Raw genomic sequence first — 25,370 nt, 5'->3', positions numbered from 1 at the left:
GACAAAGCGGCTAACGCGTATTAACTATATAGGAACTGCGCGTGAACTATCTCATACCGCGCGATCTTGTATGTGGATTCAGGCAAGTGAGAATTGTTTTAAATATTATCGACTGCTAAAAAATTATCCAATTAAAGTGCATTACACGACAAATTAACCTACGGAAAGAACAATTATAATTAAACTTTCAACTGTACTTGAAAGAAACCGTCTCTTTCTCTTTTCCTTCAAGTAGTACATCACTATATTCAAGCGGAGTCACCGAACGAAGATTAGTGGCGCCCTGCTCAAGGCTGCACTGCAAGGCTCGGAAAGATCGATGATGCCGCTATTAACGGCCTTGCTCCCAAAAATAGGCCTTGGAGGAGGTTGATCCGACACCCCTAGGACGTTGCGGGCGAATATCTATTGTCTTAAACATCTCTTCACTTTCCCGAGCCATTCTCTGGCGCCGCCCCAACACTAACGGCGGTCTGTGCACGGCGTCAGTCCAAACAACGAGTACCACCTTCGCGAGGCCGCACACGATTAAAGCGAGGAAGCAGCACAAACGACGCGTGTAGCGTCGGTAATGGCGGCACTCCTCTCGACGATAACGACGCGTCGTTGGCCGGGTTCGCTTGTAACAAAGGCACGGGTGAAAACAATGACCGATACCGAGCTCGTAACGCGGTGCAGCGGAGGTTAATCGCTTGTTCCGTAGGAGGGCAAACATGGAATAATGGCACCGCCAGACCACGCAGAACGAACCCCCCCCCCCTTCCTCCCCTCTAATTTTTCCTATTTTTCGTCCCTTACACCCTTACATGTTCGGTTAGACAAATAACGCCTGTGTGTGTAGACACGTGTATTCTATTACTTCGCAAGACATCGTGTACGCCTCGATTTTCTCGAGTCCCTCACTTAGCGACGAGCTGCTTCTTTCTCCTCGTACATGCCTACGGCTGCAGGACTTTTTGGTCGGTTTGCGGGGTCTTCGGCCACCGCGTGCAAGTTATAGATGGTTCGGATGGTTGATGTTGATGCCGGATGTTGCTTATAGCGCCTGCGGCCGCCCAAGTTGACACACTGGGAATACGAAAGTCAATTATTCTTGAGCCTCTCTGCTTATATTTATTCACTGTTTTCCTTCATCTGTCCCACGGATAAAAACGCTGTTCTCGGTTTTATGCCGGGCATCTGACATCCCGTCAGTTGTTTATTTCATGAACGTACCACGTTTTAAAAAAAAGTTTTAATAGAGCAGGACCTTTTAAGTTTGGCAACGGCACAGCGAAGTTGTAGATATCAAAAGGGCAAATGTCAATAATTAGTTTACTCGACCGATAATTTCAAGTAACAAGTGAGTGCAGTTCCTTCCGGTCTCTCTTGAAATAAATTGAAAATACGGCGAAGAATGCTTTGGCATATTTTTAGGCTGCACATTTTACATCCAGAACTGTTGCTTGGACCCGACAACCAATGGTCGTATAATTGAAGCCCGTTTTAGCAGTTGTAGAAACCTGCTAGCAAGGCAAGTCAAGCCAGGGCAACAGCCAAGCCAAGAAAGAAAAGAATAAGAAGGGAAAGGACAAGAATACGGAAGCGAAGCTAATGCCAAGAGAAATAAAAACAAGACGACTGAACGCAAGCCAAGAAAACCCAAGAGAACACAAGACAGAGTAAAGAGAAAGAGACTCAAGAAAACAAAGTGTGTGTGTGTGGGGGGGGGGGGGGGGGGGGAGGAGGGAGAACTCGACAGAAAGAAGGGAACAAGAGGGAGAAAATGGAGGGGCGTCATGGTTCTCATTGAATGTTTTAACTAAGCCGGAGCAGTTTAGCGAGAGCGAGTCCTTTATCCTTAGGTTAAAAAAAAAATGAAAGCTGCGTCTTTCGCGACATGGCACGTCGCGGAAAACCAAGCATTCTCCGTTTTGTGTTTCCCTGCAATCTGCCCTTCTAGCGGCAACGTTTCGACGAATGGACATGGAAATGTCGTCAGCTATTCATTTTACATTGGCCATCGTTTTTATTGTCCGTATACTCGTACACTCAGCCCATTATTCGGGTGCATCATAATCAACAACAAGAACAAAATATTTGCGATAATAATAGCGCGAAGATGCACTGCCGACGCTGCACCAACGTGCACAGCGCCTCGATATTACTCGCCTGCTGAGGCCTGCGATCCCCCCCTCCCTCCTTTCGAAGAGTTACAGCGAGGAAGGCTCGTCCGCTTCGGTGGATGACTGTAGCGCGTTAATGCCCCGACGTAGATCGTCATCTGTAATGGCGCTCGCCGTTTTCGGCACCACGTGAGATGCGTTGCGATATATACGCATTATACGTGCGCACAGTTGCATGCAGTTGCTAACTGGCGCTTCGCAGCCGAGTTCACGCCTTGGAGCAATGCTTGGCCATGTCTGGCAATGATTTCAGACTGGACAACATAACTGCCCAAGTCTATGAAGGTGCGTTTGTGGAAGGGGACGTCGTCTCCTGCCTTGCTGTGCAGTCTTCCTCCCTTACTTGCTTCCTTCACGCTTAGTTGGGGCCCAGTGCATAGAATTAACTGTCGCAGAGGGCGCCTTAGCGGGCTGAATGCTTTCCGCGAGATTGAACAGTCGCGACGGGAGGTCCATTAAAGCGAATGTCTTAACACTTGCAGTTAGCGTTAGGCATAAATGAACGAACGATGTCCTTGAGCCCAGCGATGAGCCTTGCTCGAGGTGCCTACTCGTTTCGTGATAGCTCTTGGCTTTGTGTTTTGTACTTTCTTGCTGGTCAAGTTGATAGACGTGTTTTAGTTGGGAACGTTTGTTTGGCAAGACTGAAAACGGGGTGCTGCTGTTAGAAACTTATTCCATCATGGTGCTTGTATGCCCTTGGCCGTATACGGTATATGCCCTTGAGCTCTTCTTTTCAAGAAAGAATTTAATGCACTTTGTTTAGTTTTTTTTTTCATGTTACGTAGTGAAGAAATCGTGTTTAGTCCTGAAAATTGGCTTACCACAGTTGGAACTATTAATGAGCGCGTATCAGCCGAAGGGCGAGCGGAAGACTAAGTCCATGCGCTGCTGGCGTTTTTTGGCCTTTCCTTGGTCGTTCTTCTCTTCTGTTTGTACAGGTTTTTAACCTGATATTCAATGTCTAAATGAGCGAAACGAATTAAACTGCACATGACATCCAGAGGGCTTTGACATTCCGTGTTTAACGAGCTGTTATTAATGTGATGACAGTATACAGTGGTCGTTGCACCAAAAATCTGTCGATGACCGGCGTCACAAAATTCGCTGATTGGTCGAGAGAGAGGTCACGTGACCCTGAGACGTCATCTCAACCTGCCCTACGTGGATTCGATGGCAACCTGGCCCCCGCATTGTGAGCAACCTGCCCACAAGGGCAGGTAGCAATTAGTGATTGATTGGAAAAGGTCACATGACCTCGTGACATCATCACAGCCTACACACCAGGTTGTGAGTGACCGAGTTTCTAGACTAACCTAGACAGAGAATTGAAATAAAAATGTGAAAAAAAATGTGATAAATGCAAATGTCGGCACGTCACAACATAATGGATATTTGCTACTGCAGCTAGCAGTCCGAATATGGCGGTGTTGGACAGACAATTTCAATGAAATTGACTCAAACACACATTGAAGTTGCAGCAGAAGCTGCGAGAAATGTGTAATCTAATGGCATCGCATTGCCCTCTTAGGGTGACTTAGGCGTCCCCACTCTAATTTTCTTCGACTTTCTTCGTATACTCACTCAACTGCACCCAATTTATTCGCATATGATGAGTTCAGAGGTAATCTTGAAGTTAATTAAAGATGGCAAATAAGGGGCCACAAGTACCGATACGGTGCAAATTTTAATCAGTAATCAATACTTCTAAAGCTTCCGAAGAAGAAACCACGCAGGAGACTTATTCCCACCACAACACAGAGATGGAAGGCAAAAAAGGCGCGCATGCTATCTCTGGTTCGTGTGACTTCTTTACATGCCGTCTTAGCTCTTTTAACGTTCCTGCAATGTTGGAGGTCCGAGTAAGGGAGACTATTCCTGATTCCTGGAATTCCCGGATTGCTTAGTACGCCTTGGCCAGGGTTTATCTGGTGTACAGTGTACCTTTTAGCTGAACCCAAGTAGGCAAGGTGTCGCGTTGTGATGTTACTGATAGGGAGCGGTGTGAGAAGGGTGAAAAGAAGACGTTCGAGATACTCCTGAATTTTCTTCCTCTTTGCCCCTTGGTATCTTTCTTCCCCAAATACGCTTATTCTTAGTTCCACCTAGACTGCAAATCTAAAGACGGCATATTTTCGAAAGCCGCCCTCTTTAGGCCTATATACATGCGTACCCTTCGTCAAAAGCCTTCAGGCTAAAATATTTGCCGTGATTCTGGGCACGTAGCGCATAACCCAAAGTTCCGAATTTTCGAGTGGGGAGAAAAGCTATTGTACACACTTATACGGACTCTTCGAGCTTTAAGGGTATCGCAGCAGCACGACTATAGGGCTGAACAGTAAACCCTGCAGTTGGGAAACTTTTAACTTAAGCGATAATCAGAGGAGTAAAACGGGAACAACAAGGAAGGAAAGTGAGGGAGAAACGTCGGATAGACGACTACCTACTGATTGCTTTTTCGAGAGCAAGCCAAAATAAATAGAAATGGCGGTCACATCCCGCACCGTGATCGCAAAGACCACAACGCCGCATTATCGCACACGCTTATTAAGAAGACATTCTCATGAAACGAACACATAACGGAATCACGTTTACAAAATGATACAGCCTATCTTATACGTTGGCGACTGTCGTGGCTAAGAATGGTGGTCAACTGAACTGTTAACGAACTTCCGAGCTCAGACAGAATGTTTGACGCAATGTGTTGCCAGTTTAAAGCTATGTGAAGGCACTTCGTGGGGTAAAAAAAAAATCAAGAAAACGACTAAAAGAAATTAAGAGCACTGAAACCAAGACCTTAATCTCCTGAGGTTCTCTCACTGTTTCACTCGTGACTTTTTTTTTTGACGCAGGTTTTACTGAGAGTTCTAAGAGGTGAGATTAGCCTGAAGTACATGTATACACTCCTTCCTAGACATGTTCATGAATACTTGAACGTTTCAGAATGGAATCGCTTTTAGTCTGTTTTGTGTCCGCTGCTCATGGTCGTCTCAAAGCTAAATATGAATGTGGTTCAAAACTTTCCCCGGCGGAATCAGAGGTCCACTGCATGCCCTAAGCACCATCTGAAAGACCTTCCGTGAAATGCCGTTAACACCGTGTGAATGTGCGCTGGCGTGTTTGTGCATGAATGTATACGCATTGGTCAGTGTATGCGGGGTAAGTATAGGCTTGAGTGTGCGTGCGTTTGTGTCTGTGTGCCTACGGGTTTGACAAGCAGCTCCACAGACGAGACAGTCATTCTCTTTATAGAAACAAACAACTGGCAGTGGCTTCTAGACGCCTGCTTTCCATAGCAGACAAGAGGGTTAGAGCGAGGGGATCCCACAGAGCTGAGTATGCATACTACAGGATCAGTGAAGGAAGCAAAGAACGAAAGAAAGTGACGGCACAACAGTGGCAGTGAAAAGACAACTTTGTGTGCTCAGCCAAGCGCAGCCAATGCAAAGAAGGAGACAGTCCCGGCATAGACGCTGGGAGAGGAGCAAAGGCGGAAGGACAGAGTCCGAGCAGTGCGCCCGCCTTTTGGTGGCAGACGACGAAGCACGCCGATGACAGCTCGCGTTCTCGGACGGTCGCGACACGACAGGCCGGGATAGGAAAGGGGACGATCGCCGAGACGAGGGACGGGTCAAAGAACGGCATGCGTCAGCCGGAGGGAAAACAAGGAAGGGCTCGTTGCATAGCTTCGTTCCACAATGGAGATCCCATGTCCCGCTGTGTAGCGGAAGGGAACAAAAAGCGACGGGGTGCAGAGTTGGTTAGAAAGCTTAGAATGGGCAGCGATGGCAGTACAACAAACACGAGACGCAAATGTCATAAGAGCAGCTCCTACAGGAACGAGCAGTTGTAAGAAGAAGCGGTTGCGGAGCGGTAGGAAAAATGAATTACGGGTAACGATGCTGCCTAAGCGTGTATAACATTGCAGGCGAAAACAATAATTTTACTGCTCTAGCAACACGACCGTCGTTTCTTCAAGATCTCTCGTCGGCGTTGAGACACGGGAGTTGTGTAGGTGAAGGGCAGGAATGCGAGAGAGAAAGGCCAGAAGGAAAGGGTGAGGTGTCGTGAGAGAGGGAAACGAAGACTAGGAGGCACGCATAAAGAGGCCCGCTATCGAGGCGCGCACTCGGAGCGACGTCGTTAAAAGGTGAGCATTAAAGGCGGATTAGGAAAACACTAAAATAAAATCAAACTGCTGACACAGAAATGACGCATCACACTGTAGTTGCCATTAAATTTCTTGTTGCGTTCCAGTGCTGGAAACGCTGCTGTCGCTCCGGATGGTTGCAAAAACAAGAACGCAAAGCATGCGACTCAAGAATTTCTGCGGACAACCAGACATCGAGAAGTGAACACATCGCTCTTAGTCGAAGATGGCTCTTTATAAAACCTTACTCACAACGTTAAGCTTGCTCGCTTTCTACAGCTGCTTAGTTCGACACCTACCACAGATCGTGGCGTCCGCCGTACCTAAAACTACGTCACAGGTATGTGATGTCACCGGCGTTAAGCTGTCATGGTACCTAGTAATTGGTTGTCTTACCTTGAGAGAAAAAAAATTATGTGATCGGTCACTTGAATGAGGCTACGCCGCGTTTATTAGACGTCGTTCTTGCATGAGTAATGACGAAGCGCTTGGACCAAATTGTCGATTGGACTGAAAGAGAACAATACAAAATCGTTCATGTTACTTTCCGCTACGTACCTGTGTGTGGTTCAATGAAAAAAAGATAATAGGAAAAGATAGGAAAAGAGAACGGAGGTTTCTTTCTTGGCAACATGAAATTCTTGACTGGTTGCAGAAGCGAAGAGTAAATGCACCCCCCCCCCCCCCTCCTCTTTTCTTCTCCGAGGCGCTCGAAACTGCTCTCGTGTTTCTTGAGGCGGCTTACTTTATCACCGCCTCTTGATGCAGACTCATTTCAGTCCGAGCCCAACCTAATTCCGCTCTTGCTGTTCAACCTCCGCACATTCCTTACTTTTTTTTTTTCTCTCTCTCTTCACCTAAGAAGAAATCGAATGCCGTTTATGCTCGAGGACTTTTACTTTTGATCGCCCACGAAGATAATTTCGAGAGCGACGCATGGATGGGTGCCTCCCGTTTTTGGAGCAAACGTAAATTTTCCATTTATTTTTTATTTACAACCGTACCTCTGAATTTCTGAAGGACCGTATGTTTACCGCAGTTATAAGTAATGCGCAATTTAGAAATGATATTTGCTCGTATGCGGCCGACGCAAATATTTTCTTACGAAAGTCAGCGTGGTATTGTTTACAACGAGTGTTCTGCTCAGCGGAAGGAAATTTCTGGTTGCATTGCGTTGCTAAAATACATTAGCGTCATAAAAATGTGCCTAATACAATTACCATAAAGCTTGGATTCATGCATTAACTTGTTGCTTTGTCAGCGTTTAGGTGATGTTGGCTTGTGGGGTCTAGGCCAATGACATGTCCAGGATGCATGAGTTGGAGAAGATGTAGTGATATCAAATAAGGACTCACCAATCGGTGCTAGTGTTTTGAATGCAAAGCTCGACATGAAAATATGCGTTCATTAGCCAACGATTATTATTTTGATTACTGCGGTACCAAAAATGGCGAACTTCATTGGACACACATTAACTAAGCGTGCTGTCAAACAATATGAGACCGTAATACTTATGCCTCATGAATAAAAAACTAATTGCCCTCACTGCAGAGAAAGCTAATACAGTTTTTTTACTGAGTTGCAAGTCTAGTGTTATTGGAGTGCTATTTTGTTGCATTACATTGTTAACGTTATCAACAGCAGACGTAGTCGGCTCAGTAAGCTCTGTCACTACCTTACCATGAATTATTTGGAGAAAAGAAAAATGAAAAAAAAAAGAAGGAGTATAAGACCGCACTTCAATACACGGAAACATAATGCGCGCTCGGACAGTTGCCAAATAGGGTTTCCTTTTTTCTTTCGTAACTCTGAGCTCATTGTAGCCGGAGGCGCGTCTTAACGGCGGTCGCAGGTGGGAGAACCGTGTCTGGGTTCGGAGCATCTGGAAAGTTTGGCTCATTTCCGAAGCACCCCGTTCAATACTGATTAGCATAGAAGACGAGGAGCGTTGACCTCGGTGAATGTATAGCAGCGTCCGATGCATTTCGAGTGTGATGCAAGTGGTTGCAGAGGCTGATATATTGAGCAAGGGGAAAGTTGTTGTGTGTGTGGATGGCGCTTGCAAGGGCGGGCGACATCAGGATCGTTAACCTCGCGAAATAAACAATCGAAAGCGCGAGGAGGAACAGACAATGCGGGAAGACAGTTAAATGCAAAGCGTTGCGCTATATTGAGCCATGCTCTGAAAGAAAGCTATTCTCCGTTTCTTTCGAACATCTGAACCGCTATGCTCAGTTTAGGCAGGAAGCGCTTGACGAAGAAAATTGGCGTTGTTCCCACAGCATCCTACAATACTTGGCAGGTGCACCTGTGGTACCTGGAGTGCACTGTTTGAAAAGCCATGACGAGCTTTTTTTTTTTGTTTAGGCAGCGCGATCCTTTAACTCCGAACAAACTAGAGTTCAAGTAATGAACATGATCTAAGATGCAATCGTAGGCCGTTTTAGTTCTTCCTGCATCGCAAGACTTCGGCTATTTCGTTTGTAGTTCTCAAAACGCAAGCACTCGTAAGGAAGCTCACAAATAAGTTAACCTAGAAACTGCATTGCTGAAGAGAGAAATGCGCAATAAATTTATCCTTCGCACTTTTGGCTCTTTCCGCTTCACCCCTTCACTTCTGAGTGAAGTTGTTTTAGTTGTCGCTCCCTTGGTCGAAGTTGTCTTTTGTTTGCTTTTCTTCTATTAATGGTGCAATTTTATCGCCACGTGACGTCACATGACGAGCTTTGCCGTGCCTGTTCCTGCTATGCAGCCAGTTTATCCGCGATGGATCGACATTGAACGCATGGAATTATCTGTAATTGTCGAGAATTACACGAAGACACTTAGCGCGGAACCAGAGGACGAAGAAATAAAGACAGGAAAATTGCTGACTTCAACTTGATGACTTTGGGAACTATTTTTCCAGGCGCCAGCCGGCTGTAGGAAACGACCGAACAGGGAAGAAATTTTTAGTGGTCAAATGTTCCTGCGCAAGAAGAGAGAAAAAATCCTTGCTTTGAATGCTGTGACAAAGATGAGGCTTGAGCACTGCACGCTTAGTATCTTTGCAAAACGCAATACCAGCTAGCCTAAAACTCCACTTTGTGAAAGTGATTTCGAATGTTCGCGATGGTGCACGCATGTCGTCTGCAAAATTCATGCTTAAATTGAAATTCTGCCAAGCACGATGGTGTTCTGTTTCGGTGACTATGATCCGTGCTCGGCGCTATCCCTGCGATCGCCAAGTTTCTTCAATGCATCGGCAAAAGCTCGAAAAAAAAAAAAAGATGCTCCCTTTTGAGCATTTCGTATACCAGCCCGTGGCCACAGGCGCGTGTCATTTGTTGAAGACGCTGGCTATGCTGCAGACCCGAGCAGAAAGCTTCTCTACCAACACGAGCCGTACTCCGGCAGCCGAGGCTAAGCAGCTCCTAGGACTCCTAGATCGAATATAAGAACCCTAGAGATTCGAAGAATGTCTCCGTACGGACGAAGCTATTCCAGAAAGCAAGCATACGGCGCGCAAAAGGACTCTGGTAGGAGCACTATCAGCAGTCTGACATCAATCTTTGGTGAGCCTTCTCTGACTCAGCGGCCCTCAAGCACCTCTTGTGTTAAAAAACTCCCCCAAGCAAGAACCGAAAAGAATCTCATCAGTCAGTATCAGCGCTTGCGGTATATGGGAGGTGATGCGGCCAGATGAAGTAGAAGCATGTTTTTTTGTTTTTTTAATGCGTTACGTAATCGAAATGAATTCCTTATTTTTACTCCAAAAATTACCGACTGGCTCGCATTAGAAAATTGCTTGCGTGTAAGAAGTAACGTTGGTTCCTACCAATGTGTAATTGTAATTTCATTAATTCAATTAGCACGCTAATTGCATGAAGGAATAAAAAGATAAACGTGGATCGCATATGGCTGATTGTAGCACTACCAAATTGGCCTCTTGGAGGCTCTCACGAATATTACAGTTTTCAGAATACCCTTAACAGTGTAGTGAAAACATCATAGGCTACTAACGACAAAACAAAAACAAATGCATGCAAAATTGTGACTCGCAAACACACATGAAATATTATGGTCAACTTCTCTTTATTCGGAGCAATAGGTTGCGTCTGAATGCGCATGATGTACGGCCCTTGTGCTTCACAAAGCATTAGTTAATGACGCATTGTGTCGTCATCAGGCTATATTTTAGTCAAGAGTGACGATAAATATGTCATTTTGCCCTCTTATGGTGAGCGCACACATTGACCGCAGTAATTTTTCCGTGTAGAAGAAATGAAAGTATAGCAAGCTGGGGCAGGCCTACGCTCTGTAACAATCGCTAGAGGACGTTAGCATAGTAATACTAAGTATTTGATTTCTAAAAACCGTTACCATGGGTGTGTCCTTTAGTTTTTACATGTCTGGTGGTGGTTTTCACTTCTGGCTGATGACCTAAGCGTAGCTAGGTGTAAAATCCTCCGACAACTTCCCAGACTTTTTGAATTCCCAGCGCCGCTGTGACTGGCGTAGCTTCTGCATGACCAGAGATGGACGCGGTGCACCAGGATCCCTGGGCACGTGGGGCGCTGATGGAGCAGTCAGGCGTTCCAGGAAGGTGCTCACGAGCCCCTTGGGTCCCACCACCTCGGTGAACAGCGGGAGCACCTTCCCCGCAGCACTGTCGGAGCAGTCCGGGTATAGTTGCGAGCAGTCCTTGTTCAGGAGGCCCTTGGACCAGGCGGCGAAGTACGCGCTATTCGGCTCTGGCGCTCCTCTGCGAAATGTGTGGACAACAGGAAGAGAAGGTGATTGAGGAATAGAAAGTGGAAGAGGTGGAGGTAACCGTTGAAAGGAGTGGCGCTCATGTTTTCGATGCCATCCGCAAGCACTAAGTGCCGGACCTTTTGGCTGGGAGTGGATTTTAGGCAGTGACAGTGGAAAGCTTTATCCTAGCCATGGCCTAGCCTATACCGCGCAACACTACCGCTTACTGCTACCACTAGCCGCCAATGCGCATGCGCAAATGGTCCCGACTGACAAGGTTGGCTAGCGCTAGCAGTAAGCGGTATACACTATGCTAAAACTTTCTATCGCCGTAGGAGATTGCACCGAAAAAGACCATTTTGAAATTTGTATCACAGGCTCCCGCGGCTCTTGTCAGTAAAGTGAATGCAGCCATCGTTTATAGTCGTAAGTTCGCTAATACTATACGCAGGCTACACGATGAAGTTTTTATCGATAAGTTTTCCGTGCTCCTAACTTTTTGCTCATTGTCAAAGCCTATGACTTTCCCTCTCTGCGTAAGCTTAGAAAAGAGAGCGAGCAATTTAATACAGTTAAGGCCGCTTGCTTGTACTATCAGAGGCGTTCCTCACACAGTAACTCCAAATTGTTGGCAAAAATTTGCATACAGTTGTCCTTGTAGGCATGCACGGCTTGTAGCGGGGCCTCCTTGGTTATTCAGAGTACAAAGAAAGGCACTGAGCAAAAAAGTACGCACAAAATTATCCCTTTGATGCGGTAATACCTCGGCTGTGAAGATGAGAACTTCTTTTCTATAACTTCTACTTTAACCATGGTAAAGTGCAACGACTTGTACGCAATGCTGCTTAGCATTGCCAGTGGAGCTGAAGCTTATAAGTTCCCTATCTTTGCCCTTTCCATCTTAATTTCTCGTTCGCATCTGCGGTACTTCAAAGGAGCCGTTGGTCTTTGATGGTGCAACAGCAGGGGCAGAGCTGCGGTTCTTCGCTCGGTTTTCTTTTTCTAATTTCCCCGAGCGTAGCGTCTTGAAAGCGACCTAGCTCCGTTTTCGCGTGATGTGTACGGCAGTCACGCTATATACATTCGTGAAGGAAGCCAATGGGGATTGAAAGGAAGAGAAGCATAGGGGTTTTCTCGCGTCTTTTTTTTCTCGGTGTTGTTCAAAGCAGAAAAAGTAGTGTGATACTTCTTTTTGTAATAAAAAGCTGTAAGCACCATGGTTATGCGCAAACTCCATTCCTACGATGATAATTTCGAACCCTAAAACCGGATCAAGTGCAGCGCACTACGTAGCGAATAGCTGGAAACATTCGTTGTGACCTTAGTTTACGCAGAAAATGAAAATGCTCAAGCACTATTTAGGCCAACGAGGGAAAATAGTTAGCATAAAGTCGGTGCTAACGGTGCTGGAGAAAATAGCATACACTCGTTACTAACATTGCTCGAGACTGGATATCTTACAACGATGATCGTGTAACTGTTTCCGAAGTAAACGGCAACGATTTAGTATGCACTAACTGTAAAAACTTGCTTTCACATGATGTGTAACGAGAATAGTACGTAGGTGGGAGTTAGAGGAGTGCCCTGATTGTGTTGAGGGTGCAGCGCAACTTCCACCTTCTTCGTCCAGTAGAAAGGCCAGAAGTGTGGAAGTTTTTGCACTATTTTCAGTATAAGCAAACAAGGGAAGGGGAATGAGGGGCTCGTTATAAATATTATAAATATTCGTTATTCGGAGGTCGTGGGTTCGGATCCCACCGGCGGCAGTGGTTGTTTTTTCTTCTGCTTTTCTAATCAATTAGCTTTAAGCGATAACATATTCAGTAATATTCTAAATTGATCAACACCACAAAATAAATAAATAAATTAAAAAAAAATCCCCTGTGCCCCTTGGTTTCTGTGGCTGTTGGCTTCTTTAATATTTTCAGTATAGTCTTCTGTGAGTACTTTCCATGTCACCGCGCTGGCTCAATGGCTGCAGCTTCTTGCTACCGAGGTCACGGGTGTGATCGTGTCAGCGCCGACCGAATTTCGACGGAGGTGAAATGGGAAAGCACCCGTGGTCTGAGATTTTGAGGAACTTTAAAGAAATTTAGGTGGCGGAAATAAAATAAGCAGGATGAAGTGTAACTCTCCTTCCTTTTTTCTAAATTGGTAACAAACATTTGTTTGTATACATTCCTGTGTAAGCTGTGCGTTTGTAAGCAGCAAGGTGGCGCTAGAACTGAGGAAAAAAGAAAAGATCTCAATATCCTCGTAGCATCCGAAAAATTATCCGAAAATAGGAACAGAAATACCCCACCTGACGATCTCCTGCCAGAAATTTGAGATGGGGATCACGTCCGTCAGTGACCGGGCCGCCTCGCAGGCCACGCGCTTCCGGCAGCCGGCGTTGCTTCCAGCCGCTGGCAGGCGTCGGCTCTTGAACGGCGGCGGAGCCACTCCCTGGCGCGAGGGCCTCTGATTTTCGGTGACCTCCAGCCACCCGGTCACCGAATTTGTGGTTGTCTGTGGCGAAGTCAACTCCTGCGACCGATCCGTGCTTGGCACATTCGGGCGCTCGCCTGCGTAGAGGAAAATTAGACATCGCAAGTGTGAAATGATGTCAAAACACTGCTTCTTTATCCAGTTTGGCAGTACCAGAAGACGCGCTTTTTGCTGCCCTTGTTTTCTTGCAGCAATAGACAGGAAAACATCTGCCGGAAAGCTCGTCAGAATACGCATGCAGACGACGTCAGTAGCGGTATGTTCGTGCACTGCCAGTAGTTTTTTTTTATTTTTTTTTCCATTTGAGAAAAGGGGAACAGGCGAGAACCCAGCCCATATATGCCCTAAGCTTATGGCTGCCACTGTAAATATGGCCTTGCTTCTAAAGAAAAAAAGATGATGAAAACACTCACTGCACTTACGGTATAGTGCTTACGGAGCACGTGAATATACCTGGCCGGAACGGGACATTAGCACTATTCCGAGCTATCTTTTATAGCTCCTAGTGTCCTTTCAAGATGAACAGGGAGGAGAGAGACGTGAAACTATACTCCGTTTCATACATAGCAGACAACGCAGCCAAAGCTAGTGCTGCTGTTCACGCAGGCTAAGTCCGCGCGCAAAAAGTAGTTCGCCATACAACCAAAACGAACACAAGCATATTTCGTTGTGACAAATCTTACGTGCCGCGACTGGCACCTCCTTCACTTCTCTTTACCTCGTGCCACATTTTCGTAATGCGACTCCTCGAGACTTCGCATAGAAAAAGTACACGTGGCGGTATGACACGCGCTTGGTAGGGCGAACCGCTCCTACTCAATCCGCGCCCAAAAAGTAGTTCCCTCTCCGTGAAAATTATGGCCAGAGAGCCCGTACACTGGACGCCTGACAGCTTCGACCGTGATTTTCAATTCTACCTTATCGTTTTATACCGCTCTTTATGTTCGTCCAAACAGCGACCGGAGTTCCGAAAAAAACGAATGATACGTGGTGGAGTAATATGGTTTCCCGGACGCACTACTTCAGCAACCACCACAGCGTTGCCTGCTATGTATGAAACGAAGCATAAGTACGTACAGTGACGCATAGATAGATAGAAGTGGGCAAGGATGCTATCAAGTTGAGATAAGAGTTTTTGGCCGCGCTAAATGGAAGTCGCAGATTATCAAACACGTGCAGTAACGAACAATTAGCTATGCTTTAGTCACGAGTGGTTCAAGTTGACCCAAAAAGCTATTTTAGAATGTAAGCTGTACTCCTCCCATGCGAAACCTGAAGGTCAAGTCGCTCCGAAGAATGACCTTCAAGCGGCGGAGCGAGGGTATGGCTCTGATGTCTTACCATATCACACGCCGTACCTTGGCGCGCCAAGCCGCTGGCGTTCGCTCGCCTTCGCGACTGCGTTGAAGAAGGTGCTTCAACGCTCATCTCGCAGTTGTGCTTAACCACGTGAATCACCGCTTATCTGATAAGGCTGATTGAATGTGACGATTCTTATGACCAGAACGCCGACAAGGCGCGTTGGCGAAGGATAGAGTGAGGAAACGCGCTAAGAGTGAAGCAGAAACCGAAGCAGAACGAGAGGCTCATCTTCTACTCTCTAAAATAGGTTCCGCCGGGTTGAACCCCAGCCAGTCTTTCAAGGTGATCTGCCATAATGATTACGGGAAGAGGCGAGAAGAGAGTTTATGAACTGCACCTGCTTCGCCGCGGTGGCTCAGTGGTTACGGCGCTCGGCTGCTGACCCGAAAGACGCGGGTTCGATCCCGGCCGCGGCGGCTGAATTTCGACGAAGGCGAAATTCTAGAGGCCCGTGTACTGTGCGATGTGAGTGCACGTTAAAGAACTCCAGGTGGTCGAAATTTCCGGAGCCTTCACTACGGCGTCTCTCATAGCCTGAGTTGCTTTGGGACGTTAAACCCCAATGTACCAAACCAAACGTAGTGCACCTCTGTTTAAAAAAGTTGTGATATACATACTGTCTACTGTCCGCTGAAGCAGTAACGACATTTGTAAAAAAAAATAAAATAACAGGCAGCAGCTTCTGACAGAATTGACGGGAGAACATTCGGTGTAACACGAGACCTTGCAGTGGTATTTTAAGCGCGACATTCATAGTATTCGTATGATTTCCATATAGAAAATGCGGCTCAGTACACTATGTTGATTTGTGCAAGATCGCAAAGAAAATTTTGGTCCGCGTAGAAATAATTGAGAATTAAAGTCAAATAAGGTGCTTTGATAATAGTGCAACAAGCGGTTTCGGCTACCCGATAATCCCTTCAGCTCATTAAACACGTTTTGCTGGAGCGACGGGATGCGAGGACATTCGTTTAGCTATGTGCTACTAAAGTGCCTGATTAATTCGTGAGAACATGTCGTTTTCATGAATACTACCACAGCGTGAAATACGACTGCTATAAAATTGCTTCAAAATGCATAAGCACAAATTTCAAATAATTTTTAACGCTTACCTGCGCACACGACAGTAAGAAAAGTGATGAGCGTAATCTTGAGGAAACACTGCGCCGGCATCATATTTGTACGCATGGTCGGTAAATCACGGCTGGCGGTCAGCGCAAACTTCGGTTGCTGTGGCTTCTTGCGTCCGATTTCGATGCCACGAGACGGGAATACGTCGTGCCGTCGACGTCCTTAAATCCGAGTGTTGGGCAGAAACAAGCGGTGACTTCTTTCCGCTTCTGTATGTCTAGTGCTACGCACCCATGCAATCAGCCAGCCGAGCTAAGTGCCGGTATGCTAGCTGGGCGATATGTAAACGCCAATCGTATGGCCACAGTTTTATAGCCCAGCAGCCGGTTCCCTTTCGTGGAACTGTAGACTCGTAGAACTCGCTTTAGTAACATCCGGGCGCCGATGCTGTGCTTTGAAAGCACGCACCCATCTTTTCATGGAATTGAGGTCAGAGTGCGTCTATATAGTCCGATACAATACAAGAACGAACCGGTTTTTCCCTATCAGTGGCAGATGAAAGGAGATAATCCTCTGCATCTATGGTCTGAGACAGTCCCCTCCCTCTCTTGTCGCGCCCCTCCCTGCATTGTGATGCTAGCAGGGTCACGAGAATTGTCCGACGCTATTGGTTGAAAGGAGATCCTTTGACAAGGAAAAGGAGATTAGTTCTTAGTAGAACCGGACTATGACTACACTCAACCTCCCTGGCTGCGGGCAAACCTCGCGAGTGACTCACAGCGTAAGTAGGTCATTGCCCAGGCCGCTGCTTTTGTGCGAAGGGTTAAAGAATGCCAGTAATCTCTTTGCACTCTCAGAGAGGAGGAAGTGAGAGCGAAAAGCCTGTGATAAAAAACTACCAAGACCGCTTAGGGTGACTAACGCCGGTTCTTTAAGATATGAGAACAAAAAAAAAATGCTGATTGTTGTGAGAAGTTCTTTTTACTTGCCTCGTGAGCACCTCGACGCTCATTTTGGAAATTTGCATTAGTGTGCAAACGTGGTTTATGGGGGTTTAACGTCCCGAAGCGACTCAGGCTATGACGGACGCCGTAGTGAAGGGATCCAAACATTTCAACCACGTGGGGTTCTTTAACGTGCACTGACATCGCACAGCACATGGACCTCTAGAATTTCGGCTCCATCGAAATTCGACAGACGCGGCCTGGTTCGAAGTGTGCAATCATGCTCCTAGCTTGTAGTGCATCAGGAGTAATTGAACAGGAGGAGTTGTAAGCTGTAGAGTAGTTGTAATGGGTTCCCCTTCTAGCCAGTAGCATCGGTTGGCTCATGAGCCGGCTAGAGTGGCAATGTAGGGAGTGTCAGATGAAAGGAGATAGTCCCATAATCCCCTTCTTCCATGATTAAGATTAGTCCCCCCTCCCCTGCACTGGCACACTAGCAGGATCATGAGAATCAGCCGACGCCATTGTTTGAAAGGGGCTTCTTTGACGGGGAAAAGCCGCTTCGGGGAAAGGTCGCTTCGTTTTTTAACTAAAAAAACATGGCGCTCTGAGGTAAGATACCACTGTATCTTACCTCAGAGCCTGGATAGATTGTATTTTTGGGCACCATGCGATGTGAATCGCTTCCGAGGTATACAGGCATGGTATCGCGCTTTGCCGAAGTGTTGGAATTACAAAAAGCGTTGTACGATGCGATGTGCTGTTATCGACGCTTTATCGATATATCGCGACCACTGTCTAGGAACGATTTTTAGGAGAGAGAACTCGGACGAAAAAAAAATTAATAACAAAAACGAGGAATGTGAAAGGATAAAATAAAAACTGAAATGGCGATTATGTGTTAAGGAGAAATGCACGTGAACGAAGACGAATTGTTGTAATGATTTTGGGCATAAATATGAACATAAGTCTAAATTCATCTTATTTTATATTTCTTTTTTGCACACTATTTAACCCATACCTTACTTAAGAATTTTAGTGCATCTGTCTAGGCGAGAAGCAAGATCTGGTAATACAGTGTACAGCATAAATACATCAGATGAAAAAGTTATGGATGTGTGCACAATTACTTGAATTCTTCAGCGCAGTGCGTGAGCATTTTAGTCTTTTCCAGGTGGCGCGGGGTGTTTCATAGAGATTGAAGAATTTTGCGGAGACCTCGCGCGACTACCGTGCTTACAAGCGCGCACGGCAAGAAAGGGGCGAACTATCAACGGGTTTGCTTTGTATAAAATGAACCCTAACGTAACGACTGAAGTAAAACGGTGGTTCTTTCTTAGAAAATGAACAGCGATGATTTCGAGTGCGGGAACATTTCGTCCGGGAGAAAGGTGACGCGTTTACAGCCCTGTCGTCGTTTCAGGGATTTTGTGCGGCGCCTTTTGTGTGGCTTCTTTACAAATTGGAGTTCTAAACACTTAGCATGAAACGTGGACGCGTATTCGGATTTCTTCTTGCGCGAAATTTAGTGTGTGGCATTCGGACGTAGGAGCACTCTTCTCCGTTTGCATGTTACGACTTGTTGCGCAAGTGGTCTCAATGCCTCCACCGTGCGTGGCACTTGAGGCCTCTATTAGACGGTGGCCAGACGTCCGAAGCCATCAGTGCGGCCTAATGCGGCAGCGGCTCAGCTCTTGGGGCAGAAAAAGTAGACAAACGAAAATAAGAAGGCGCTACGCGTGAGGTGAAAGAAATTGGCTCGAATTGCCAGCCTTTATTATCGTGCCTGAATGCAGTTAAGAAAAAAGATTTTCAGTCATAGGTTTGCCGCCCCTTTGGGCCTGACGACTGACTGTCGCAATACCGCCATAAGATGGACGGCCATTTTAGTTGAAACTGCTAAACTCTCGTAAAACAGCTTTGCAGCTTGAGATAGACAAGGAGTGTAAAGCCGTTGAGATTTAGGCACACTCAGCGAAAAAGAAGCAAGAAAAAAAGATTGCATGTGAACCTTCTGGGGTTTGGTAATGCTTAGCAGTGTTAAGGAAAGGCCGTAAACTTGAGTAGGCTGGGCTCGGGGAGAAAGGATGTACGGCGGGTTAATGCGGTGGGAGTTGCGTTACGGCGCTCGGATTAGCTTTCATCCACGCAGTGTTCAACGAACGCAGTGCGCAATGTACGTCACATCTTATGTAGTTATTTCATGGGCGGGCAGATCCTTCACGCTCATTTAAACGTCGGCGCGCCCAGGAAGGCATAAAAGGTTATGTAAGTATTTAAGGCATACTATACACCTAATAGTCAATCTACTCCACACTAGAGAAGAGCCCAGATAAATTAAAAAAGAAACGTGGAGGACCAAGAAGATAACCCTAATATCTTTTTACTCACCTCTAACAATGATCACATCTAAGCAGGGACATAAAGCTACCTTTACTGTAACAATAAAGCACCCACATGCCTAAAAGGGGCACATATGGAGTTCAAAGCTCAGTATTTCAAAATTAGTGAGTACTGCTTCGAGCAGATCTTACCGGTTATAATTTCGTTCAGTGAATTTTTTTTTCCTGCTTGGAAGATTACCTAAAGCCGTTGAAGGAATAAGCTGATGCGATTCTCCGGACGCCAAGATTTGGTTTGAATTGAAGTAGTGGTTCCTTGAGTCTCCCTTTTTTGCAAAAAGCCTTTTTGTTGATTCATTTTTAGGCAGCTTTACCATGGCCAACCCCACCTTGGGCATCTTCAGGCAAAGCGAAAAGTTCGTGCGCCGTTAGTTTGCCGTGAATGTGATAGACAGAATGGAGGCAGGGACGAATCGGTGGTGAGACGAGAGGCCGCACTTCGGTGGGCGCCGCCATGTTGCCCGAACGTGGAGCTTTTCTTGCACTAAAGTTCCCCGCGGGAGCACACGAACTCCATTCGCAGAATGGGAGGGAGCGATCTCCGCCGGAGCTAAACGCTCCTTTCGTGATCCGGCGGAGCGCTTGCGATCTGCCTCTGAAATTCAACATTATATTCACTCGCGTCCGCTGTGAATAAACTGTTACAAGTTGAGCTTGTCCCGTCTTTCTTACTGTGTGCTGTCTGTTTTGGCGCTGTCTTTTTTCACGAAAATAATTTCCCCTATAGGAATGTAACAAAACGGAAAATAATGAGCAAACCACGGATTTCATTGAGATAAAAACAAACTTTGCTGGACATTTATCAAAAGCGCGACAGGCTGCGCACTGGATAGCACACAAACCTTATCGCAACAAATTAAACAGCGATATCAGAATCCCTTAGGAATGCTACTAAGCAGATATCTTTGAGAGTAGTGATGGCCGTATTGATATCGTATGAATACAGCTTTCAGATATCATTAACCGTTCAAGCATGACGACATCCCCTGATAATGGAGATAACTAGCTCCGACATAGCTAATTATTTATTGATTATTTTCTCGATAACTCGCGTTCACAATATAACCAGGAAACGATGGAACTTTTCGATACGAATAGCTCACACAGTGCTTTTCTCACTCGAGTTGGCAACAAAGCAATCCAATCCATCTTTAGGAACTGCACAATAGAACATCCTGTGATACGAGCGGACTTCAGATTTATCATGTTAAATATGTTGTAGACGTGATTTCGCCTTCACTGACTCATATTGTTCTCTTTCTTCACCTGTATTATCACCCGTTTTCAACACAGTTTTCAGAAAGGATTCTTCTCTGATAGTGGGTTAGTAGCCTAAAAAGTATTTATCTTAAAAATCTAAACAAAAAGTGTTTTGCACTAGGGCTTTCTATAGACTAAAAACGCATTTGACAGCACTAGTCATGACACTCTGCCTGCAAAGATTCACAGATGTGATATCAACTGCCATATGCTTGAGCTAATTCGGTCTTGTATATCACACAGATATTGATATGGTGACATCAATGCGTGCTCCTCGCGCAGTAGATAAATTAAAACTGGCATTCCGCAAATTGTGATGCGTAGCAAATTAATGGTGAATAAATGAAAGCAATGTTCCTTCGGCCAAATGGAAAGGTAATAAGTTTTTCCACAGAAGTTTGCTTTGTCTAGAGTAATATAAAAATTCTTAATAGCTTGAAATAATTTAGAGTCTGGTTTATGAAAAAAAAAACTCTAGAATGCGCATGTAGATTGTGTATGACTTAAGGCTACTTGTTTGGTTTGGATACTAGTTCCATCTCGCCATTTTTTTCGAGTTCAGTTAAACTGCTCCTATTTAAAACTCTCTTATGTCACATGTGCGTTACTATAACCTAGTATGGTGAACTGCTCCACAAAACACGCTTGAAAATATTCACCTCGTTCAAAAGAAGGCTCTAAGAGTTATTTTCAGCCAATTTCATGATCCCCTCTCCACAGACCTTTTTGACAGCAGCAAAGCACCGAGGATATTCAGTCTCGGATACATACGTGTGTCCTTGAGCTACAAACAGGTACTTCGGTACTAAATTTGAACTCTATTCGAAATAGCTATCCTAGAGCTGCCAATGCCTACACACGGGCTACACCGTCTAAGGCAGTACCTTAATACGTCACGAGCCAACTTTGGGCTACTGACACTAATATTACCATCCAGCATTAATGAACCCTCTCTGTGATGCATGCATTGACATAGCTGCGGAAACGCTGGACGCAGAACGTTCTTTCGCTAAATGCTCACCTTAATTTGTTTACGGTTTGTTTTATGGCCTTATGGCTGCGCCTTGGTAATCATGCATTGCTTAAATCTGAGCTGTGTAATTTGGGGGAGAAACATTCTAAGCCCTTTTTTAAAGCTGTGCATCTTGCACTGCTAAAAATTGTAGCGCGGGTTGCCAGTGTTTTATGAGCTATTTGTGTGTTTCCTGCATTCTCGCACTTGTATTTAGGAGCTTTGTGTTTACTGAAATTCGTAAAGCGCTGTACTCAGGGGTATAGATTGCTCAAACATTGCTTTTAGTTCATGCTTTCAATGGGATATTTTACTTGTGTTTTGGGTTACATTCCTTGTTTACTTTGCGTTTCTGGTAATTTCTGCAAACATGACACTGTTGGTTGCAATATTTTGAGTTATGGCTGAGATACCCCTTTTTTGTTTTAAAGTGGTCAATGGTGTCAGTGTTGCCGGACGTTGTGGGCCTCAGAAGCTTGTCCAGCTGCGCCTTTTTTTTTATCCTGAGGCCCACTGCAGTCTGTAGCTGAACATAAAATGAAAATTTAAACTTTTTATCTCTCTTTAGCATTTCTGCGTGATATCTTGTACTATCTGTATCTGCATTCTGAAATCACCTGCATAGTTAAACGCTGCTCTGATATGCATATTTTAATGCGATAGCAATAGAAACACCAGGGGGACAAAATTCATTGTCGGTCGTAAAATTCGCCCATTGGCTGGAGGGAAGTGACGTCAACAGACAGCGAGTGACGTCACTTCAGCCAAGCCATCAGCAGCTGCTAATGCAATCACGTTGTCAACGCGTAATGGGATTAGGTGCCTCTAAATTTTACTGCATTGCCCTTCAACATGACAAAATATATTTTACCGTTGTTTTCTCGTTAACCCAATGACGACACACCGGCGATATAATATAGAAACAAGTCACGAAATAATGCAATCTCTTGCTGCGTGACAGTTTTTGTTTTGCTAGGTTTCCTTTATATTTGCGGGGCCTTGAAATATCCTCAAGGATTATACATATAAAGAGTTTCGAGGGAATGTTTGAAAAAGATAACAGCTGGTACCCAGAAAAGGTGCAGAAAAGACACATTAGTGCGCTGTTCGGTTTGCGGCGCTGGACGCTCATGTATGTAACGGCTAGACTTCGGTCCATAGCCGGCGCGGACATCATCTTTGTGTCCTCATGGTCTCACTGTCGTGTGCATGAGCAGGACACGCCAATTTGATTTTAGCCTAACTTCACCGCGAAATTCGATTTCTGATTCAAGGCTGTTGGTCTCACGGGATTGTGGAGGGGAGATGACTGCAAGCGATGACAAACACTGTGACGTATGCAAGCCTCACCCGCGATCTCCATTCCAAGTTTCACGCTAAAAATCGAACGCTTTTCACCGCCCTATTTTGTAATTTATGCAGCTCTTCGAACCGTGACTTAGTTTTCATGTTCCGACACTCTAAGCTGTGTTCAGAAACTTCACGTTCATCATCCGTCAAAACGTACTGGTGTATTTTCTCTCTTCAAACACTCCCTGCAAACAAAGCCCTTTCAATTTGGTTCAACATGGAGGAAGTTCATTTTTAAGTTACTTTTTTTCGATTGTTCCTTCGCCGTCTTTTTCGTTCGTACATCGTGCTGAGCAGTACAGAATGGAAAAAACGCGGCATCGTAGATGGATGTCTTCGCTTGCTGAGCAATGCTGAGAGCACTGGTAAGAAAACAGGAGAGTAAACATTACTTGCTCGACGTTCAGAAAGCGGGAACAATGGAGAAGCACTTCTAGCCAGCATTCCTGCGGCGACACGCTTCCTGCGGCGACACGCTTCCTCAGAGCTATATCGTTGTTCCTGATAGCGATGCAACTTCGAGGTTGACAGTATCCATTGAGAGCCATTCTTTTTAGTATCTTGATTTTTTTTTTGAGTGATTTATTTTCACATACTCCCCTTTTTATGTATAAACGCCGTCTCGGTTTACTCCAGTCAGCGAAATACCGGAACAAAATAAAAGACGGAGAAAATAAGGATAAGAGGATAATACGAATACGTTATGAAGTCAACGCTTTCATTCAGCTAGTCTCTTTTTGGGCCTCCTAATTTCTTTTGCGCTGCTATGTTTTAGAAGAAAACAGCATTTCTGACCGTATATTTACGGCAGTGAAAGAGCTTTCTCAAATTCCATGTCGAAGTTGAGAAACGACTTGCGGTCACGAGTAAGTAGATGACAAAATTCCTTACTAGCGCCTGGATGTTGTTTCTTCCCCTGTCACATTCCAGGAAAGAAAGTACTGCGCTCGTACATTACATTCTTTTTTTTTTCATCACTCTATTTTCTATTCGTGCAATGGTAGGAAACATGCGGTAGTATACTGACAACGGGGAGAAAGCAATAGCAGCTGTTGCGGAAATGGAAATGGCCTTAGAAATGAGAACGTATATAGTATTACACACTCGATGAGCATTACTGGGCATTGTCGTGCTTCGTTACTTATACGTTTTTCTGAACACGTAACACTTGCGTTGTATATTTTCGACTCTTTTCTTATGCCGAAGGACTTGTCTACCGCTGTAGGCGTAACCGTGTTATCTTCTTCCACCCAGTCCACCGAGGCAACGCTCGAAAAGCTTCTGGCGCCCGGTAACGAATGGAAGCTGCCAGTACACTGAACCGCGTGATTGTGCTGCGAACAGCTGTGTCTATCGCAGGCGCCTCGAGGTTTGGAAAATTTGCACTGTTCATTCTTCGGCTTCGCGGATTGCAACCAAGGCCTGTTCGTGAGGCCGGCGTTTATGATCAATGAGGGGCTTTCCATCCCACAGTTCGCGCGCTGTTGTTTCACAAGCATTGCTTTGGCTTGTTTGTGCTTCAAGCTGTGCCAAGTCTTTCTGAGTGCTTTCACTGTGCATTCTTAGGTTCTTACCAACTGACACGTAGTATGGTGCGAAGAGGGTAATTTCAGTTTAGGACAGAGAGCAGTCTGCACAATGTTGTCTCGCTAAGCATAATGGGAAACCAAATTTGGATGTGGACAGAACAAAATGCCAGCAGGACGCAATTCTAAACGGCGCAAAAATAGCAGAGGCATAAATAGAGTCTGATAGATAACGTAATAATTAACGTTTGCTGATGCCTCTAATTATTCATGTACAAGTCACTGTCGCGACTTCAGCACCCCGTATTTTCTGCACCGGTGGTGAAACATTTGTTTCTTACGGTTACTTATGGTTGTGCTCAGTACCGCTGTCCCTGTTTATTTGATTGTAACGAAGTAATCACAGGGCGAGTTTTGATTTCATATGGTTTGGCAGGCTGTGTACTTCAAGAAAATGTTATCAATCAAGTTTTTGACGTTAGCGCTTCATGTTACTTGGTTCATTAGGCTGTTCATAGCACTTGGAGATGAGCCATCTTTTCTCTACTGGGAACTGCAAAACGTTACGATGATGTTAAACGCGTCTGTTCTGACTCTTTTCCGGTAAGTGCGATATGTCTGTAACATTAGACTGATACGAATGCGTTATCTACAGAGGGAGTAAAGAATTGCCGAGTGCAGAGTAGAGCTTGCTATTCGAGTTGCAAGATTGAGCTTCACATTCAAAAACTATTGGCCGAGGAAAATTTTTTACTGAACATAAATACCTTTTTCGCAAAAGGGAGAACAGCAAGTGCACTTAGAATAGCCCAGATCATGAGACTAGACATAGACTTGATATTGTATGTGCATCCTGAAATCGTGTAGAATGCGGAAGGGGTCGCAAATGCGTGATGCAGTGACCATA

At 45.4% G+C, this 25,370-nt stretch overlaps 1 protein-coding gene across 1 annotated transcript in view; it reads right to left on the bottom strand.

Annotated features, from left to right (window-relative positions):
• Positions 1 to 10,415: 10,415 nt before the first annotated feature.
• The window catches only part of LOC149372104 (uncharacterized), a 95,137-nt gene continuing 80,182 nt past the window's right edge, over positions 10,416 to 25,370 (bottom strand). Inside the window, exons 4-5 of the mRNA XM_089581643.1 lie at positions 13,352 to 13,613; positions 10,416 to 11,059 (exon numbers count right to left, since the gene is read on the bottom strand). Coding sequence (XP_089437769.1) covers positions 10,738 to 11,059; positions 13,352 to 13,613 — 584 coding nt within the window. The 3' untranslated portion in view covers positions 10,416 to 10,737. The remainder of the gene's footprint in view (positions 11,060 to 13,351; positions 13,614 to 25,370) is intronic.

The sequence above is a fragment of the Amblyomma mixtum genome, chromosome 1, assembly GCF_055824585.1.
Source record: "Amblyomma mixtum isolate Tamu chromosome 1, ASM5582458v1, whole genome shotgun sequence".
Classification (NCBI taxonomy): domain Eukaryota; kingdom Metazoa; phylum Arthropoda; class Arachnida; order Ixodida; family Ixodidae; genus Amblyomma; species Amblyomma mixtum.
Note: the sequence above shows the minus strand (reverse complement) of the source record. Positions and strands in the feature narration are given on the sequence as shown.